Source organism: Panthera leo, chromosome A1 (genome assembly GCF_018350215.1).
Source record: "Panthera leo isolate Ple1 chromosome A1, P.leo_Ple1_pat1.1, whole genome shotgun sequence".
In the NCBI taxonomy this organism is placed as follows: Eukaryota; Metazoa; Chordata; class Mammalia; order Carnivora; family Felidae; genus Panthera; species Panthera leo.
This window is the reverse complement of record NC_056679.1, coordinates 116226632-116247798: the sequence shown is the minus strand read 5'-3', so window position 1 is coordinate 116247798 and position 21167 is coordinate 116226632. Positions and strand designations below refer to the sequence as shown.

Sequence of the window (21167 nt, the reverse complement as noted above, 5' to 3'; positions counted from 1 at the left end):
ATGGGTAAGGGGCATTAAGGAATCTACTCCTGAAATCATTGTTGCACTATATGCTAATAAAAAAATAAATTAAAAAAAAATGGGCAGAGGACCTGAATAGACATTTTCCTAAAGACATACAGACACATGAAAAAATGCTCAACATCACTAATCATCAGAAAAATGAAAATCAAACCCACAATGACAAAGCACCTTACACCTGTAAGAATAGCTAGAATCAAAAAGGCAAAAAATGACAAATGCTGGTGAGGAGGTGGAAAGAATGGAATCCTTGTGCCTTGCTGGTAGAAGGTAAATTGATGCAGCCACTGTGAAAAACCGTATGGAGGTTCCTCAAAAAGACTTAAAAAAGGGGCGCCTGGGTGACTCAATTAAGCATACGATTCTGGATTTAGGCTCAGGTCATGGTATCACAGTTTCATGGGTTCGAGATCTGCGTCAGGCTCTGCACTGACAGCGCAAAGCTGGGCTGCTTGGGATTCTCTCTGCCCCTACCCTGCTCACATTCTGTCTCTCTAAAAATGGATAAACTTAAAAGCAATTTCTTTAAAAAAGAATTCTAGTATGATCCAGTTACCACTGGGTATTTACCCAAAGAAACCAAAAACTAATTTGAAGAGATAACATGCACCCCTATGTTTATTGCAACATAATTTATAATAGCCAAGATGGAAGCAGTCCCAACTGTCCATCAATAGATGAGTGGATAAAGAAGATATGGGATGGATATTTTATATATATATCCCTATATACATACATATATATTTGTGTGTGTGTGTGTGTGTGTGTGTGTGTGTATTTAGCCACAAAAAAAAAAAAGGATGAGGGGCGCCTGGGTGGCTCAGTCGGTTGGGCATCCGACTTCGGCTCAGGTCACGATCTCGCGGTCCGTGAGTTCGAGCCCCGCGTCGGGCTCTGGGCTGATGGCTCAGAGCCTGGAGCCTGTTCACATTCTGTGTCTCCCTCTCTCTTCCCCTCCCCCGTTCATGCTCTGTCTCTCTCTGTCTCAAAAATAAATAAAACGTTAAAAAAAAATTAAAAAAAAAAAAAAAAGATGAGATCTAGTCATTTGCAACAACATGGATGGACCTAGAGGGTACTCTGCTAAGTGAAATAAGTCAGATGGAGATAGATGATACCATATGACTTCACTTATATGTGGAGTCTAAAACACAAAACATAAATTAAGAACAAATCCATAAATACAGGGGAACAAACTGCTGCCAGAGTGAGTGAGGAAATGAGGGATGGGCAAATGGGTGAAGGGTTGTGGGAGATACAGGCTTCTAATTATGAAATAAGTTACGGGATGAAAGGCACAGCAGAGAGAATATGGTCAATGGCATTGTAACACTGTTGTATGGGGACAGTTGGTAGCTACACTTGTGGTGAGCAAAACATAATGTATATACTTCTAAAATCACCACTGTACACCTGAGACTGTGTTTTAACTATATTTCAGTTTTTAAAAAGCTATATGGTATTAGCATATAAATTAGACACAGAGATTAGTGGGGCAGAATAGAGAACCTAGAAAAACCCACGCTTATATGGTCAATTAATTTATGACAAAGGAGGCAAGAATACACAATGGAGAAAAGACATTCTCTTTGATAAATGGTGCTGGGAACATTGGACAGCTACATGCAGAAGAATGAAACCGATCACTTTCTTACACCATACACAAGAATAAACTCAAAATGGATTAAAAACCTAAAGCCATAAACTACAAGAAAACACAGGCAGTAATCTTTGGCATCAGCCTTAACAACATTTTTCTGGATATTTCTCCTGAGGCAAGAGAAACAAAAGCAAAATTAAACTACTGGGATCACATTAAAAGAAAATGCTTTTGCACAGCAAAGGAAATCATCAACCAAATGGCAAAGCAGCCTACTGAATGGGAGAAGATATTCGCAAGTGACATATCCCAAAAGGGGTTAACACCAAAAAGCTACAAAGAACCCATACAACTCAACACCCAAAAAATAATTAACTCTATTAAAAATGGGCAGAGGACCTAAACAGACATTTGTCCAAAGAAGATGTACACATGGCCAATGGACAGATAAGAAGATGCTCAACATCACTAATTATCAGGCAAATACAAATGAAAACCACAATGACGTATCACTTTATACTTGTCAATATAGTGATCATCCCCCAAAACAAGAAACAACAAGCACTGGCAAAGATGTGAAGGAAACGGAACCCTTGGGGTTCTTGGCTGGCTCAGTGGAGTTGAGAGACTCTTGATCTCAGGGCTGTGAGTTTGAGCTCCACAATGGGTGTGGAGAATGCTTAAAAATCTTTAAAACAAAGAAAATGCAACTCTTGTGCATTGCTGGTGGAAATGCAAACTGGTGCAGCCACCGTGAAAAACAGTTTGGAGGTCTTTAAAAAATTAACAACAAAATTACCATATGACCCAGTACTTCTCCCACTGCATACTTACCCAAAGAAAACAAAAACACTAATTGAACTATGTTTATTGTGGCATTATTTGCGGTAACCAAAACATGGGAGCAGTCCAAGTGCCCATCCGTAGATGAATGGATAAAGATGATGTGGCACATGTAAAAACACCCCCCCCCCCAAGAGACACGTGTACTCGCGTACACACACAGTGGAGCATTACTGAGCCATGAAAAAGAACGAGGTCTTGTTATTTGTGACAACATGGATGGACTCAGTATTACGATAAGTGAAATAAGTCAGATAAAGACAAATACCAGATGATTTCAACTTGCATGTAGAATTAAATAAACAGTCTTAGAGAAGCGCTGGTTGCAGGAGGGGAGGTGGGTGGGGAGGATGGGTGAAAGAGATAAAGGGATTAAGAGGTACAAACTTCCAGTTATAAGTTAGTGGCAGAGATGAAAAATACAGCATAGGGAATACAGTCAGTGACAGCATATTAATGTTATACAGTGACATCTGGTGACTGTACTTATTGTGGTGAGCACTGCACAGTGAATAGAACTACTGAGTCACTATGTTAAAAAGACAGTAAGATGCCACTTCACACCTGTCATAGGTGCTAAAATGTAAGACTATAGGTTAGGTACTTTTAAAAGAAAGAAAAAATGGAAGTGGTGCAGCACTAATTGTTTATTCCAGTAACAAGGCAGTGGGCCTGGAGGGAGCACTTGCGTCCCAACTGCTCAATTCAAGTTGTCCAGGAGGCAGCAGCAGCACAGAGCAGTCCAACACGCGGCCAGGGCTGCCTGACACCCGGTGTCCACGTCCATCTTCCTTTCCCGTTCCACCACGTACACTGGGGGCAAGGCAGGGGCAGGGGAGAGAAAGACCTAGTCAGAGGGGACTTCGAGTAGCAGCGTCCTATGCAGGTAGTATTTAGCACAAGCCACAGAGACTCCCACCCTCTCCAGAGGGTCAGAGCCATGCCTGTCTGCTTCCCGGCTCCATCTGTGCTCCAGTGTCTGGCACACGTCAGGCATTCACTAAACATTTCTTGAACGTGTGAATGAAGGGGACGGCTCAGCAGCTGTCAGACCACTGTGTCCTGACGCCTCCCCTGCCCCAAGCTGACAATGAAACCCAACCCAGCACCTAACTTGAGGCTTGTCCAAAGTGGTCCAGTTTGCAGTGAGCCCTGTTCTCAGCCTGGTGTGGCAGGCACTGGCTGAAAGCTTTATGCATTATCTCCTTTAATCCTCACAACGGCTCCAGCATTGTTTCTAATTCTGTGTCACCAGCATCATTTCTAATTCTCAAACACTATCAGCAAGTGTGAACTGGCAGAACCTATTTTATTTATTTATTTATGTATTAAAAAAAATTTTTTTTTAACGTTTATTTATTTTTGAGACAGAGAGAGACAGAGCATGAACGGGGGAGGGTCAGAGAGAGAGAGAGAGGGAGACATAGAATCTAAAACAGACTCCAGGCTCTGAGCTGTCAGCACAGAGCCTGTCGCAGGGCTCGAACTCAAGGACCGCGAGATCATGACCTGAGCCGAAGTCGGCCGCTTAACGGACTGAGCCACCCAGGTGCCCCTGAGCCACCCAGGCACCCCGGCAGAACCCCTTTTAAAGAGATAGGGGGCAGTGCATATAGTTCTGACTCATAAAATCCACACTGAGGGTTTTTCCTACAGAAATAATGTCCCAATGTTCAGATATGGGTATAGTGTGTCTGCTATATCAAAACCCCAAATTAACAATGACCTTCGTATCAATGGGACACTGATTAGCTAAATCAACACATACTGTAAGACAGAAAACTAAACAGTCTTTAAAAAGAACTAGGTAGGGGTGCCTGGGTGGCTCAATCAGTTGAGCGTCCGACTTCCCCTCAGGTCATGATTTCACAGCTCTTGAGTTCAAGCCCCGTGTCGGGCTCCGTGTTGACCGCTCAGAGTCTGGAGCCTGCTTCGGATTCTGTCTCCTCTCTCTGCCTCTCCCCCGCTCCCACTGTGTCTCTCAAAAATGAATAAACATTAAAAAAAAAAATTAAAAAGAACTAGGTAGTTCTTCCATGTTGCCAACAAATGAAGCAAGGTACATGGCATGCCTTATTTGATCTGTACGAAGAAAAGGATGCACACATATACACAAATAAGTTTCCAAAAGGATACAAGAAACTTAAAGGTCAGGATGTGGCAAGGGGTAGAGGATTTTACATCTGCATTTTACATTTTCCTTAATCCAGGAAAGTGAATCTTTGATTCCAAAGCCACACTCAAAGCTTGCTTCTGGACTGTCACTGCCGAGTCCTATTGGCAGGAGGGAGGACCTGTCCATTTTCAGCACACCTTGGACCCCTACTAGCCTCTACCACAAGTGTCTGGGGGCACTGGGTATTGACCACCCTGGCTCCCTGGTGGCACCCACCCTAGTCCCAGACTGTCTTCCCCGTGTCACTGTTACTTAGTGCCACCCTCACCCCAACCCTGGCCAAACTCCACCTAACGTGTGCTCCCAGTTATTTTTGCTCCTCTCATAACCTGACTTTGCTCCTGTGACCCATAGCCCTCCCTATCAGTGATGTCTTCATTGCAATTCTGACTCCTCTCAGGCCTTGCTGACTCTCTCAGGGCAAACCCGGTGAGCAGCATATTCAAATCACTGCTCCCCACTCCCTCCAAGGAGCTCGGAGACCAGAGAGCACCCCCGAAACTGGTACAGTTCCTAAGGCTGAGCCCCGTGCATCAGAAACAGGCCACTGCCAAGGTTCCTCCCTCTCCACCATCACCAGCTGGTGGCATTTCAGAAATCACCAAACCCCAGCCTCTTCTGTTCCTCCATGTTGAGTTTGGGTTTAGGTTTGGGCAGGTGTCAGGAGCCCACCTGAGCCCAGGCCTAGAGAAAGAGGGCACCAAGGGAGAAGGGACAGCCAGTCCCTATGTACACCCCAGAAGATTCCATGATGTTCCAAGGGGCGTCTTCAGGTCCCTTGACAACCCCCACGGCTCCGCTCTTTGCTCACTCCTGGAGGTGAACATCATGCTCTTTCTCTTCTGGCTTCCTCAGCAGAGCCCCTCCACCCACCACACCCCTGTCTGTCACACCTCAGCAGTATACCTGTCAGAAACTTCAGTGCCTACCCATCTGACCCTGAAAATAGTGCCCACCTCACCCCTTGGCCCTCTTTTGACACTGGCAACAAGGTCACTGGGCTCGTTCATCTTCCCTTTCCTGGAAACATCCCCTCCACTCTTCTGCTCTGCCTTTGGGGCCTTATAACACCCCAGATTGTTGGGACATGGGATGGACGCCACCTCAGCCAAGGTACCAGTCCACTGCTCCTAGATTCCACCCTCATCATTCCTGTCTTTGTCATCAGACTCAAGTCTGTAGAGCCCTGAGTATCCCCACGTGAAGAACACACTGTGGTCCCATTTTACAGAGGAGGGAACTGCTCAAGAGAAGTCTACGTGGTCTGTCCAAAATCAGCTAGAAGGTAGCATTCACATGTCTATTTCCTGACTCTCCTCTCACGCAGCACACACCCACTGTTCTGCACATACCTGCCCAGCATGTCGCTCCTTTGCTCAAGGAGCAAGGTTCCTCCTTCCTATAGCACTTTCTCCTTGGCTATCTGGACTGTTCACAGTCAGACTGCATGGACCCCAGGGGTGTGTATCTGCCCTTGTTCAGCAGCCCTGCTACCTAGCCTGTTGAGGGCCTCAGGTACCTTGCCTTGCTTTTGCAGACTCAACCGGCCTCACGTATCACAGCCCCTTTCAGGAGACCTATGAATACTGTGTGAGAGGTGGGGCCAGTGCTTCCTCTCTGACTGTGGGGAAGCCACCTCTAGGCACATGCACAGTGTAAAGGGTAGTACTTGAATGACTGATAATCCAAAGAAAAGTGTTAATTCTACGTGGTGAATTTCCTCTGGGCTTCAAGCACCAAGGCCTGTATTTGGGTGGGTACAGAACTGTGGTCCCTGGAAAGCTGGGACAGGACAGCTCTGCGGTAAGGAGGCAGGAGCCCACTTAAGGTTGTACACACAGAGCAGAGAGAGGTGCCCTGAACCTCCTGCAACGCTCACTGCCGCGGTGGGCAAGCAGTACCACCTGTCCCGTGGACAGACTGCCCAGCACAGACCAGGCCATGCAGGAGCTCGATTTACTCTATGCCCCACCCTCCAACACCCAAAACCCAGCCTGCAGAGGGCACTAGCTGTGTTATCAGAAAAGTTCTGTCCCTGTCTCCCCAGCCTCCTCTCTTACAGCTGGCCTCAGCTGTTCCAACATCTCTTCCCAGGAACCTGAACCTGAGGTTCAGCAGAAGAGTGAGACAGATTGAGAGTGAGAGTGAGTATGTGTGTATAAGGCAGCAGGGTTCTCAGATTCCAGACATGGGAAGTTCAGAGAGTAGCAGAGAAGGAACCCTTCCCACCTGACACTGTCTCTCCAATTCTGGTCACAATTCCCAAAGACACCCTGTTCCAATTTAGTATTAGGCACCACAATTAGGATTTTAGAACAAAGATATTCATATGACGTTATCCAATTGGATTTAAACTAGGCTCATCTACACATTGGCCACATAACCTTGGGCAGGTGACCGCTTCTCTTAGCCTCAGTTTCCTCTGCTGTAAAATAGGACTACATTGATAATCTACACCCCACCGATTGTTGAGAAAATCAGGAGACCAGGCACATTATAAAATACTTAGCACATTGCCTACCACATTGTAAAGCTTTCGATCAATGTTCCCTGATATTATCACTATTATTCAAGTGACCATGACCCTGCAGGCAGACCCCTCCCCTGACTTAGTGGGCCCTTTCAGACAGGTCCACATAGGCAGAGAGAAGGGGGCTCTCACCTGACTCTGGGGAGAAGCATCAGAAAGAAACCAGAGGCCAGGGAGCAGAGTCACAGGCTGTTCTGGGAGCAAAGGACCCTAAGGCCAGCTGGCTCTTCACTGTCTGGAGGACAGGACAGGTCCAGCCCCAGGCAGGCATGTGCCCAAAGCCACTCTGAGGGAAGGGGGTGAATGAACAGAGCCAGGCCCCACTTCTAGCAGACCCATGGTGGGAGAACATAAAATGTTGGAGGGGGAAATGCCAGGAGCACAAGGCCCTGCCCTGACCCCAATTCATGTACATACATACACCCCCCCCCACACACACACACACTTTTCTTTTTGCCTCAAACACATGGCATCAGAGCTCAGGATCAGGGGGACATGGTCACATCTTTGACAAGTATGACCTTGGGAAACTCCGGCAGGGCCCAGAACAGAGCAGCTTCCAAGAGCAGGGGACAGGGAGCTGGGATCCCAAGTCTGGGACAGAAGGACCTGGCCAGCATGGGAACAAACAGGACAACAGCACAGGGCCTGTAATCCAAGGGCCAGAGACACTTGTACCCTGTCAGGCTCATGCCTAGTGACAACCCACCCCCCCGATGGGAGTCCTGGGCACACTGGGCTCTGCGGCCACCCATTCCAGCAGTGAAACCCCACTGTGGGTTTCACAGGCACCTCCAGCCCTCAGGCTGTACACACAGTGACATCTGTGAATGCAGACAGCAGCCCACCTCCAGGATCTGTCTGTGCGCTCCTTGAACCAGCTCTTCCTTCTCTGTCCCTGCCCGAGGAATGGCTCGCCTGCCCCGGAGCAGAGGAGCATCCCCTTTCCTCCACGTCAGCTCCAGGAATAGCTGCCTGATTCATTACCAGGCCCCTCCCAGGGTTTAGGACGGAGACCTAACTTGAGGTTGGGTTACCGTGTGAAAGGCTCTTCTTCCACGCCCCACCCACATCTTTCTGATCCTCTGAGAAGCATCTGATCTGCTCTCTGGCAAACTTGTCCCTTCATCCTCCAGCATCTAAAGCAAAGCCAAATAAAGCAACTGTCAGGAGACTAAAACAATGGCCAGAGTACTAAGCATGTATTGATGCCTTCTCTCAACTCATCCCCAGCCCAGACTCCTCTACACTCCCTTCCTTCCTTCTTGATTTAGGCTCCAGGGCAGCTTGCTCTGACTCGGCCCTCCCCTTCACCTCTCATAACCTCAGTGTCCTCACCTGCAAAAAAGCAGGGTTGACAGTGCTATCTGTAAGCGAGGCCCCAAAGAGATGAAAATGCATTGACAACAAGATATGGCTTGATCCTCCCCCTCCTGGGCCCTGCAGCCATGTGCCAGAGCAGAGGATAACAGCCCTAAGAGCAGAAAAGTAGCAGAGAATGTTCTCCTCGTTCTCCTGCTGGGCCAGACGCATGAAGGCCAGTGCAGGGTGGATGGGAACAAGGAGCATGCAGTCTCCATTAACCTGCACCAGCAAAAGCCTCTCAGCCAAGGATAAATGGCTACAGTGCACAGAGACAGGGTCCTGCCCCATTTTATAAGGGCTGCATGGCCCACGGTTTTATCATGTCATGGGCTCAAAGTCTACCGGGGCACTGATTCTTAACGTCCTTAACTATGCAAAAGAGCTGTGGTTGGCTCAAGTGTGGACATGGAGAATTTCTATTAAGAAATTAATAAAGAGAATAACCATATAACCATCAAGAAAAAAATTCACAACCAGCCATCTCTACTTCCTAACTGAACTGATCTGGCAGTCTGGCCTAAAGAAGTCTCATCAAGAGGTAGAGACCCATGCCAGGACCGCTGAATCCATCAAAAGCCCATTATTCCCCAGGTGTGTACACCTCACCAGTTGCCAAGGGCTGTTGGACTAGGTTTAAACTGGTACAGGGAAAACCAGTCCTTGTGGCAACCCCAAATGCCAAAGTATGTAGAAAAATATTGTACTCCCCCATGAAAAAAATTTACATATAATTCTAATAATGTTAAATGCTGTATAAGATCTGGATGAAATAAAGACAAATTACAAGAACCAGCAGAGATGGGAGAGAATACTGTGCCTCACAAAGCTGCCATGGGTGGAAGAAAAATGGTCTCAACAGCCTCAGTTATCAGTGGGCTCAGGGTTTCAGGTCCCCAAATGGAGCCAGATCAGAGACAAGGTCAAAAGGCCAGCCCAACTTGGGTCAGGAGGGGCAAAGTCAGAAAGAGCATGCACCCCTAGAGCAAGCCAGCTCTAATAAGGACACTACCAACGTCCACCAGCAAGTGACAAGGGTGCCCCCACAATCACAAAGAAGTGGCCAACTAAGTTGGAGTTGTAATGCGCAGCAGAAGCCTATCAAATATCAAAATGAAGCTTGATGTTACAAGTGGTGCTTAAGTTGGAGTCTAAAATTAGATGGTGAGTAAAGCTAACTTTTGGTCTGTAAGCCTAGCCCTCAGTGGAGAAGGGCAATTTATCAGAAAATGACCTTCAAAGACATCTTGCTGCTTGTGCTTTAAAACTGTGACCCATAAGAACTGAAAGCATGAACTCGAACAGGTATTTATGCACCCATGTTTATAAGCAGCATATTCACAAAAGCCAGAAATGGAAGCATCCAAGTGTCCACTGACAGAGAAAAGGATAAACAAAACATGGTTAATACATATGAGGAATAGTATTCAGCCTTAAAAAAAGGAAATTCTAACACATGCTATGACTAACCTTGAGGACATGATGCTAACACATATATGGCAATCACAAAAGGACAAATACTGTATGACTCCACTTACAAGAGATACCTAAAATGGACCGACTTCTAAGGCAGAGAGTAGAATGGTGATTAGGAGTGGCTGGAGACGGGCTTATTGTTCAACAGGTATAGAGTAAGTTTTCAAGAAGATGAAGTAAGTTTTGGAGATGGATGGTGGTGATGGCTGTACAATATGACTGTATTTAAGGCCAATGAACTGTATATTTAAAAATGGTTAAAACGATACATTTTATGTTCTGAGTATTTCACCATATACAAAAACCCCTACATTCTTAAAAAAAATTGTTTTTTTAATGTTTATTTATTTTGAGAGCGAGAGAACGTGCACGCAGTCAGGGGAGGGGCAAAGAGAGAATCCCAAGAAGGCTCCGCACTGCCGGCACAAGCCTAACACAGGGCTCGAACCCACAAACCACGAGATCATGACCTGAGCTGAAATCAAGCACTGGATGCCCAACCGACTGAGCCACCAGGCACTCCCCAAACCCCTACATTCTTTAATGCTTTGCTTACTCATGAGGACTCCAGGCACCTCGCTGCCCTGGGAAGGAGACACCAAGGCTGAGCTTCTCAGCAGGCAGAACTCCAAACGCGAGTGGTTCAGTAGCACTTACTCCCACAGCAGTTTCCCGCGGTTGGGTAGTGCCCACCGACCCTGGGCCCTCCGGGGCCAACCTGGACCCGGCCAGCAAGAGGCACATCGTGCTCATAAAAAACCCAAGTCCGCTCTGCCTGCCATATGTCCACCCGCCTTCCTCCCTCAACACTCCCGCAGACGGCTCCAATTGTGCGGCACCACCAGAGGATGTGGCAGACACTGCTCAGTCTCCCTCCCACCTCGTGTAGCCTGCCTCTCGTTTTTCTGACACAGCCCTGCAGGGGAGTCCAGGAACAAAAGACACCGTACCCGACTCCGGGAGCTCACAGACCACTTGGAAAGAAGAGCCAGAGACCCATCTAGGAGCCACACAGGGACATGCCACACTGGGTGGGACCAATAATAAACACAACTGGCATTTGGAATCAGGACATATCCTTTCAATGAGCTACAGGGAAAGGCATGTCCATCTTATTAGTGCCCCGTCGTCATGTCTCTTTCTCTTCCACTAATGCAAGAAAATTTAAAGAAACGATGGCTACTGAGTGTCTCATCAAGAAGTGGGCGTCACTTCAGTTTGGACCCGGCTTCTGACTGAGTCATCACAGCCCGACTCTCCTTGCCCCCAAAAGATGGCAGACAAGGTGGTTAATGCACGATCTGCCATTTCATACCCTGCTAAGAAGCTGGAAAGATGCCTGGAACTAGGAAATTGCAGAAACAAAGCAAGGAGAGAGAGATCAGAAAACAGAAACTCCCAATGTCCCTGGCTCTTGAATATGACAATGACTGTTATGACTTTGAAAGCTAAAGAGAAATCAGGAAAAGTATTATTTTCCAGGTTTTCAGGCACTGGGTTACAGAAAAAATTGGAGAGGTAGTATACTAAGGGGAGCTGGCTCTTTGGAACTTGTCCAAAAGGGCAGAGATGGCCAAGGAGGTAGCTGCTGGGTTCTACCAATTAGTGTCCAGGCACAGACAGGCACAGGTTTCTCTGTTATCAGCAATGCCTGTCTGACTCACACTGAATGACGGCCTCAGGAGTTTCATTCAAATAGGACTTGCTGCATTTTGTAACAAGGTAAACACTGCCATATCGTTTTTTACTGAGCACAAAGTGTGTTTTTATCTTAGGTATACAGACCATAACTGGCTTCTACAAGCACCAGATTCCTGTGTTACTGATTAACAGTTCTAGCAGATATATTTATGCAAAACACCCCAGGTTGTTTCTTCCCTCCACTGTCTGGATTAATTTTGCAATAGTAAAAGACTTGTGTTTTCAGCTGACTGCACCTCAGTTTCAGGCCCTGGTGAGAACAAGGTGAGTTCTCAGGTCAGGGAGAGAACCGATGACCATTCTCAGTGAACATGGTGAGGTGATTCAAGGCAGACCTCACTTTATAAGGACTGTCCTGCCTCCCGAACTCCCTGCCCACCATTTCAGAGCAATAATGGTCATCCCTGTAGATCAAGAAAGAACTGTATGGGGTGCCTGGCCCCCACTAAGTCATCCACAACAATCTCTGCTGTTCTGTAACCCCACCACACAGCAACGTCAACCCAAAAGGCAATGACAAAAGGTCATCACCCACTGTGGTGAATGTGAGGCCAGAGAAAGGGAGATAGAGGTGTGGCCTTCCTTGTCTGTAGGGCTGTGACTAGAACCCTGCCAGGCTGGGGACAGGTCTGGGGTTTAGGGAAACAGCTTCCTTCTGTGGTCATCTGATGAGTTCTAGCTTGCTTGTCCAAAGAAGCCTGATAGAAAAAAGTCTCCAACATCATGACCAACTACCTCTCCACTGAAACCATGAGAGATATGCTAATCCTTGCTAGGAAAACCCTAAAGTGGTAAAATAAGTGGGCTTAGCCTTGGAGGCAGAGTGGCCATGCAGGGAGCCGCCAATGTGTCAGGAATGACAGAAGGCATCTGACCACTCCCCATCCACCGAACAGAGTTCAGGGGCCCAAAGCAGTGTGCTTATTTACAGCACCACCAGTGTGGAGAAGAGGAGGCTTCTCAGCAAACTCTGGAGGTCCAGCACACTCAAGCCAGTACAATCATCACTGGCAGGAGGACCCCTCCTCAGGTCACAGCACAAGCAGACCCAAGTGACTGCTCCTGGGCCTAGCAGCTCGCCAAGGAACACTGGAGGGGGGGGGGGGGGGGCCTTACAGTTGGATATCCTGGGATCCACTCTGGGTGCCACCTGGAGGGCGTGATCACCTCTCCTGAGCTCAGGCTCCTCATCTACAAAATGGGGATAATGACAGTACCTATTCCTTCACTGTGTTCTTCAGTAACTTAATGAATTAATCCACATAGGCCAGGGCCTAGTGTACAGCAGGTACTCAGTATATGCTAGCTGCTATTATTCCTCCCAAGACAAGAGACCTGAAGGTTGGAAGGCAGGGCTCCCTAATTGCTGAGCACCTGGCAGCAACATGGGCCCAGTGTAAAGCTGGTAGGGAGATCCTACAGTCAGTTTCCACTTTATAGGAGCAACCAAGATCTTTCTGAAGAATAAACACAGGACTCAGAAATGGGGTAAAAGAAGCATCTATTTCCCGCTGATACTGCCCAAGCCGAACTGCTTGTGGACACCAGGCTGCTGGGCAATAACTGAGAAAGGCGGGGGCAGTGTCTCCTAATGATGTTCGCAAGCACACGGCCTTGGTACTTACCCATCCTTGCCCTTGTCGGCAGGATGGAGCTGGTGACCACCCAGAACCCTCTACCACTACCTGCCTTCTCCCATGCCTGACCAGGGGAGTGGCCAGGTATTCTTTTTCAACCTCCAGGAGGAACCCTGGTGACCCTTAGCTCCTGATTCCACCTGGATAAAAATACTGAAGACTCCCTAGGGGTGCCCGGGTGGCTCAGTTAGGCACCTGACTTGGGCTCAAGTCATGATCTTACCGCTTGTGAGTTCGAGTCCCGTGTCAGGCTCTGTGCTGAAAGCTCAGAGCCTGGAGCCTGCTTCCAGTTCTGTGTCTCCCTCTCTCTCTGCCCCTTTCCCACTCATGCTCTGTCTCTTTCGCTCAAAAATAAATGTTAAAAAAAATTTTTTTTAATAAAATTAAAAAAAAAACTACTGAAGACTCCCAATGTCACTTGCAGCTCTATTTTCCTAGCCTAGCCCAAGGCACTCAGGAGTCCTGGCATATAGGAGATATGGAACAAACCAATGAATGAATGAACAAATGAACCAACAATTTGCCTTACACATTATACCTTGGCTGGAAAAACCGTTTCCAGCCTGTCTTGCAAGCAAGCTGCAGGTTTGGGCTTAGCTATTCTCTGAAGCAACAGCAAAGCAGGACTAAGAAAAAATATGAAGATCCTATCAGTTTTAAGCTCTAAAGGAAGGGGGTCACTCCCTCTTCTATCAGCTCAAACCCTTCAAGAGACCTCATTCAGCCCAAACTTTCTTGCAGTGGCTGAGAGAGCAGTCTCTGGTATGGGAACCAGCACTTTATCCCACAGGGGACTGAGCTGACCAGGGGGAGACCTTGGGAGTCAAGCGAGTCAAGGGAACTCAGGGTCCAGAGGCTGGTTAGGCTAGGGAGAACGGGCCCCATGGAAGACACCTTCTCCTGAGAGGCCTCTGGAGAGCCTTTACTTCAGATGTACATGCCCAGGGCATCCTGCCCATAGCCTTGAGGAACTCATAGTTACCTGTGGCTGCCCAAGGGTACTCGGACAGGGCTTTTTTTTTTGGGGGGGGGGGGTTGGGGGTACTGACCCTTCATAAACTACGCATGATACACATCCCACCCAAAAGCAAAAATCCATTTTTACCTATTAAGAACTCAAATACAATCTTGTACTCTCTCTAAAATCCTTCAGATTGTCCTCCAGACAACCAAATGGAGTCATTTCAAGGGTAAATGGAAAAGCTCAGAGGGAACCAAAACACTACTGAAAAAAAAAGTCTACTGGCCATTTTTCCCCATCTTGCCCTACAGAAAGCACAACTGAAAGGCATTGAGGGGTACCTGGGTGGCTAGGTTGGTTGAGTGTCCGACTTTGGCTCAGATCATGATCTCACGGTTCATGAGTCTAAGTCCTGCATTGGGCTTGCTGCTGTCAACACAGAGCCCGATTAGGTCTGTCCCCCTCTCTCTGCCCCTCCCCTGCTCTCTCTTTCTCTCTCAAAAATAAACAACATTAAAAAAAATTATAGAAAGGCACTGAAAACATTCCCAGGCTACTCCCAATTTATGGTCTTTAAGCAGGTACGTCCTTGAGAAGAGGGGCAGATGCCTGGAACCCCAAGGAGAAAGCTCTGTCCACATCACCCCGCCCCCACCAAGTACATCCCTAAAATCCCTAGAAGGAGACTTAATTCTAAGGGCGCCCTGAGGAAGTGTGCCACCTTCCCGTTCAGGATCTCAGCCTGGACACACAAGTCACCTTTGATCAAATGAGGAAAAAGGCCCTGAGCCTCGTGGTGGGAAGAGGAGGGGAACGGTACTGGCCTCTCAAAACCCAAAGAGCTGCAGCCCTGATGGCACACATCAGCAAGCTTCCTGCTGTAAGCTGATGAGCCTTTCCACAAGAGTCCAGAGCAAAGTGCATGTTTCCTGGAAGAGGGGAGCCAGGCAAGTGTGAACAGAAGACCAAGGCAGCCTACAGATACGGTCAGCACCCATTCACTGGTCTGTCTCTGTGGGTCTGTCAGCCGCCCCCAAACTGTCAGCTCAGCTCAAACAGCAGGGGAGCAGGTTCCTCTCCACTGCTGTACCCGCCACAGGCCAGCTCCTGCAGACACAGGTTCACCAGATTCGGGGTGTAGGCTTGCTACACCTGGCATGGTCCATTCAAATAAAACGCAACCCCCTTACCCTCTCTGTGGCTCTGTTTCCTCACCTGAAAATGAGACAACAGAACCCATCTCTTAGAACTGTTAGGAAGAGTAGATGATTAACTCCTTGAAAAGCAGTAAGCACAGTGCCAGGCACAAAGTAAATGGACAATAAATTATAGCTGTTATGTTATGAACTAAATAAAAGGCAAAAAGGAAAAGAAAAGCAATCTATGTTAGAGTTTTACACTGTTTTGAGATTTTTCATAACAACAGTAACTCGCGCTGGGGGCACACTCCCGTGTGAAGTCAGCAGTGCGAGACTGACGTCTAAAATGGAGCCCTCGATGACAAGTGACCACCACTCCTTAACGTGCATAGTCTACAGGGCCAAGATGCAGCAGAGGATATATAAGACCTAAGGAATTGAAAATGAGACTAACATACTAAGTGAATTTCAAAAAGGGCTGCATTAAAAAAAACTAAACATGGCGCAAAAGATTCACACCAAAATGTTAACTCCTATCTCTGGGTAGCAAAATTAGGGTATTATTTACTTTCTGTAAGTAAGAGCTATCTCTGTAACTTAAAAAGGTATTTTCAAAACAAGGCCATGTTTCTGTGAGAGAATGGCAATATAACCCAGGAGCAGCAGCTTGCAGTGGGGCAGATGCCTTAGTCGGGGTGTGGGAAAAGCCATTCTCCTGGGCCCCAATCATTGTGGATGTGGTCACCACAACAGTGTTAGTGGCTGTTGTGCTGAGCCCTCATCCAACGATGTGGACACTGAGCCTCATCTTCACTGTTAGCATTTTCATTATAATCATCCTATGCCGTGTCCTGCTTTTTAGAGCACCTCAACTCTGGGGAGCCACAATATAAGCAGGATATAGATTTTCCCCCCTATGGCTAACCACAGTGACCACTGGGAAGCAGGTGCCAGGTATGTGCAGGCACCGTGCCACCCGCTGGGGGTGCAGGTAGCACCCTGGAGCCGGCCTCTCCAGCACAGCAAATGCCTGCTACTACTTGGAGGGTATGAATGTTCTAGGGAAAGACTCCTGCCACCGTAGGTGACCCCACGCTCACGGGAAAGTCCCAACACCAGGGTCTTGGCTCCAATCCTAGGGACTGACCGGCTCTGTCCCACCTGCACCTTCCAATTTCCCTAGATGCCTTTTACCCAAAGCAGTCTTCCGGCTTTTTTTTGTCCACCAAACCAATTTTTTTCATGGTTATATCAATGTAACTTTAAAAAGCTTCTGTGAGAGGTGAAGGGAATGTATAGGTCCCATGTGAAGACTAGGTAAAAGGAGTATTAGAGCAGAAAACCGAGGCCACACCAGGGAGGAAAGGGGCAGAGAACAATGAAGCAAACTGGTCTGGGAGTAGGTAAGACTCCCAACATCTTCTGTCTCCCCAGGCCAGCCAGGTGCGACCAACCGGCCTGCTGTCAGCAGGCACTGAGCACATCCCGCCAGGCAACTCAGTAAACTGGATCTGCAAAAAGCAGTTTCCTTTTTATACTCCAATACCCCTGAGTGCTGGGCAGGCCAATGTTTTTGAAAAGGCAGAATAGAGTGTTTTGCAGAAAGGATGTGACCAAAACAGAATGCATCTCTCAATCCAAGAAAACAGAAAAACCTGAGGCCATCTTGAGGGGCCTATGGTTCCCATGTCTTTGTGACCAGACTGTCTTCACACGATGCCCAGGTCCATGACACCTACAGCAGTTCTTAGAGGGACTTTGTTAAAGCACTGGGCCTTGCTGAGCAGATCTGCCAAATTAAAGCCTGAAGTCACGATTGTGTGAAACAAGAGTCAAATTCGGTACCAAGAGCCCGGCACATTCACTCAAGGCCAATCTCATGTGCTTTTGTGAAAAGAACGGAATAGAGTTGCAGTTGAGTGTCCCCAGAAAGAACACGTCTCACCCGTAGAGCCCAATTCCTGTACCACTCCTCACCAGCAGCTATTGCTAATTTTGAAGTATTCTAAGGATATTCTCTAATGGAATGCAAAAGAGCATAAAAGTTAAGAACATGGTGTGAAATCAAGCAGACCTGGGTTCATTCAGTTCATGGCTCAATGCGTTACTTTATGACTTTAGGCAAGTTATTTCCTCTCTCTGAATCTCAGTCTCCTCATCTTTAAAATGGGAAACCACCAAGACTGCTTAAGGATTAAATGAGATAATGTTGACAGACCACCTGAAGAATAAGATCTAATCAGAAATATTTAACATTTGGGGTGCCTGGGTGGCTCAGTCGGTTAAGCGTCCGACTTCAGCTCAGGTCATGATCTCACAGCTTGTGAGTTCCAGCCCTGCTCGGTCTCTGTGCTGACAGGTCAGAGCCTGGAGCTTGCTTCTGATTCTGTGTCTCGCTCTCTCTCTCTCTCTGCTCCACCCCCACTTGCACTCTGTCTCTGTTCTCAACAATAAACGTTAAAAAGAATTTAAAAGAAAGAAAGAAAGAAAGAAAGAAAGAAAGAAAGAAAGAAAGAAAGAGTTCACATTGATTTAGTGCCTGACACAAGGGAAAAAGGAAGATGAAGGTAGAAAATTTTTTTCCTCATTCATGGGAGGCCACGTGACACAGGGAAGCACTGGGTCGGCTATCTGGGGGCCCAGGGGCAACATATCGTAACTCTAAGACTCTGGCTCCACATCTGTAAACTCCGGGATAACTACTCAGCCTGAAGGACTACTTTGAGAACTGAAGCCAAGTCCACAAAGCTCTCAGCCCAGCATCAAGCACCTCACTAGGTACCCAGTAAATGGTAGCTGCGGAGGGGCATGGGCCTTGGGTTTGGACTGGGTTTTGAATCCCAGCTCCACCACTTCCTAGCTGTGCGACCATGAAAAAGTTAAGTTAGCCTTTTTTTATGCTTCAGATTCTTCATCTAGATGATGGGGATAGTTAAGACCTATCTCAGAGGGGTGTTCCGAGGACTGAATGAATTAATATATAAAAGCGCCTGACACATAGCAACCACTGAAGTATTAGCTCTGTTCTTGAGCTAGCTATTTAATAATTAACAATTAACAGTAAATATTTAAACATTTGGACCACTAGGCGCGCCTGGGGTGGCTCAGTCGGTTAGGCTTCCGACTTGGGCTCAGGTCAGGGTCTCACAGTTTGTGATTCTCAATCTCATGATGGGCTCTGTGCTGACAGCTCGGAGCCTGGAGCCTGCTTCAGATTCTGTGTCTCCCTCTCTCTCTGCCCTTACCCCACTTGTACTTGGTCTCTCTCTCTCTCTTAAAAGTAAACATTAAAAAAAAAGCCAGTTAAAAATTTGGACCACTAGACTCAAGCTCTTATTGTTCAGCTGTTTTTTTTGTTTTTGTTTTTTTAAGATTTTGTTTTTAAGTAATCTCTACACCCAACGTGGGGCTCGAACTGACAACTCCGAGATCAAGAGTCAAATGCTCCACTGACTGAGCCAGCCAGGTGACCTTCTGCTGGTTTTAATATAGGGAATGGTATCAAACACCCAGATTCTCCAGTCTTAGACTAAAGAGAAGCTCAGAAACAAAGTCTGTCCAGCCAGAGGTCAAGAGGGAGTTCAATATAGTTCCAAGTTCCCGAGCCTTCCTCCTGGGCAGACCACTAGAAAAAGGCATATATTTTTCAGCTGCTGATGAAACCGTTTAGGAATGCTTTTCCTCCACTGGGTTCAAAAAACAATGGGCAACCTAAATTTTTCATTATGCAGACTCTACTGCAATGGCCCTCAAAGGTGATTTGGGTCCCTAGGGGGGACTCTGGTAACGTCTGGAAACGCTCCGGTTGCTGTAACTGAGCAGCCACTACTGGCATTTAGTGGATAAAGGTGAAGATGCTGCTAAGCATCCCACAAAGCAGGAGACACCCCACCCACCTCTAACAAAACGTATCCAGTCGGGGTGCCTGGCTGGCTGAGTCAGTAGAGCATGTGACTCGATCTTGGGTTTGTAAGTTCAAGTCCTCGGTAGGGTACAGAGATTACTTAAAAATAAAATCTTTTCAGAGAGCTTTTATTCATTTTTTTTGAGAGAGCGAGCAAGTGGGGTAGGGGCAGAGGGAGAGGAAGGGAGAGAGAATCCCAAGCAGGCTCCATACTGTCAGAGCAGAGCCCAATGCAAGGGTCGAACTCACAAGCCATGAGCTCATGACCTGAGCCGAAATCAAGAATTGGACATTTAACCAAATGAGCCACCCATGTACCCCAAAAATGAAATCTTAAAAAAAAAATTATCCAGCCCAAACGTCAACAGTGAAGTTGAGAAATCTTGCCCTATAGGGAGGTTGCTTCTGATCAAGTAAAGGAAAGAAGACAGTATACGCAACGCCCTCTGCACTACAGTGGCAGCCAGGTACAAATGACACGTGCATGTAAGCAAGAACTGCCTGGGAAATAAAAATGCAAAAATGATTTGAGACGATGGCACATCTGGACTATGACCAGAATTTAAAAAACTGTTTTGTATGTGAGTTGTTACTATGTTTAGGGACCAGCGAAGAAGTGAGGGCCAGCACTCACGGAAGCAAAAATGACTCAACGCTCCATCTCTCAGTTGTGATCATTCCCATAGCTGATAGCAAGTATTGTTAACGGAGCTCCACCCCCTGCTACACAATGAATTTTCTGCTCGGGTAGCGCCTGGGTGGCTCAGTCAGTTGAGTGGCTAACTCTTGCTTTTGGCTCAGGTCATGATCTCAGGTTGTGAGATCCGCCCCAGGTTGGGCTCCATGCTGAGTGTGAAGCCTGCTTAAGATGCGCGCGCTCTCTCGCTCTCTCTCTCTCTCTCTCTCTCTCTCTCTCTCTCAAGATGCGCGTGCTCTCTCTCTCTCTCTCTCTCTCTCTCCCTCTCTCTCTCTCCCTCTCCCTCTGCCTCTCTCACTCCTGCATGCTCTCTCTAAAAGGCAATAAACAAACAGACAGACAACACGAGGGAGGGAAAGGAAGTGCAAAGTCTTTTCTGCAAATTCAAGCCCAAAGTTGAAAAACTTGAAAAAGCTCATTCCAGAGTCTCACCTGTCCCCTCTCCTGCCTCTCTCTAAACTCCTCTTCATCTTTCATCAGTCAATAAGCAATTACTGGGGACTCAAACAGTCAAATTAGACAAAGTCTCTGCTATCGTGGAAGACCTTAATTCTATAACTACAGCTAAGATAAAAAAAAAATTACAAACCAGTGGAGGACAGAAAGCTGACCCAGACTAGGGGGTGGAAAGTAGCACTCAACGTCGCTGAAGTGCCACATGAGCAAGATGGGAAGGATTTAATAAGGGTTACCTGAGCCAAGAGAGGTGTCAAGACTTTTCAGTCATACAGAGGAAATGCCATTTACGAAAGCTACATGGGAAGAGAGGCCTGGCGAGGCTGAGGAAATGAAATGGAATCTGGTAGCAGGGCCAGAACGTGAACGACCTCAAGCCTTTTGGAATCCTGGCCTTCATTCTAAGAATAATACCAAACCATTAAGGAGGGAGAAAGAAATGTTGAAACCCTCACCTTGTGTAGTTCCTACTCCTCCATGCCCAAGGGTTAGGGGAGGAAACTGCTGCCACCAAAACCTCTTTACCCTCAGTGAAATCAAAACCTCTGGCCTCTCACACAGAAACCCAAGCCAGGAGCAAAGCCTCCAACCTAAATGGAAGCCATCAGAACACTGCAAAGAGAAGGAACAGCTTCTCCTCCAAAGCAAGGCTCAACAAGTTCTC

General features: G+C 47.3%; 1 protein-coding gene across 3 annotated transcripts in view; it reads right to left on the bottom strand.

The window, feature by feature from the left end:
- Nucleotides 1-21167, bottom strand: part of CYSTM1 (cysteine rich transmembrane module containing 1) — a 78342-nt gene that overhangs the window by 14206 nt on the left and 42969 nt on the right. For 2 of the 3 annotated variants that reach the window (XM_042936927.1, XM_042936943.1), the window contains exon 4: nt 3094-3277. The exons of the other annotated variant lie outside the window; for it this stretch is intronic. In XM_042936927.1, the coding sequence (XP_042792861.1) occupies nt 3165-3277 (113 nt within the window). In that variant the 3' untranslated portion in view covers nt 3094-3164. Of the gene's footprint in view, nt 1-3093; nt 3278-21167 lie in introns of those variants that run through there. 3 annotated transcript variants of the gene reach the window in all.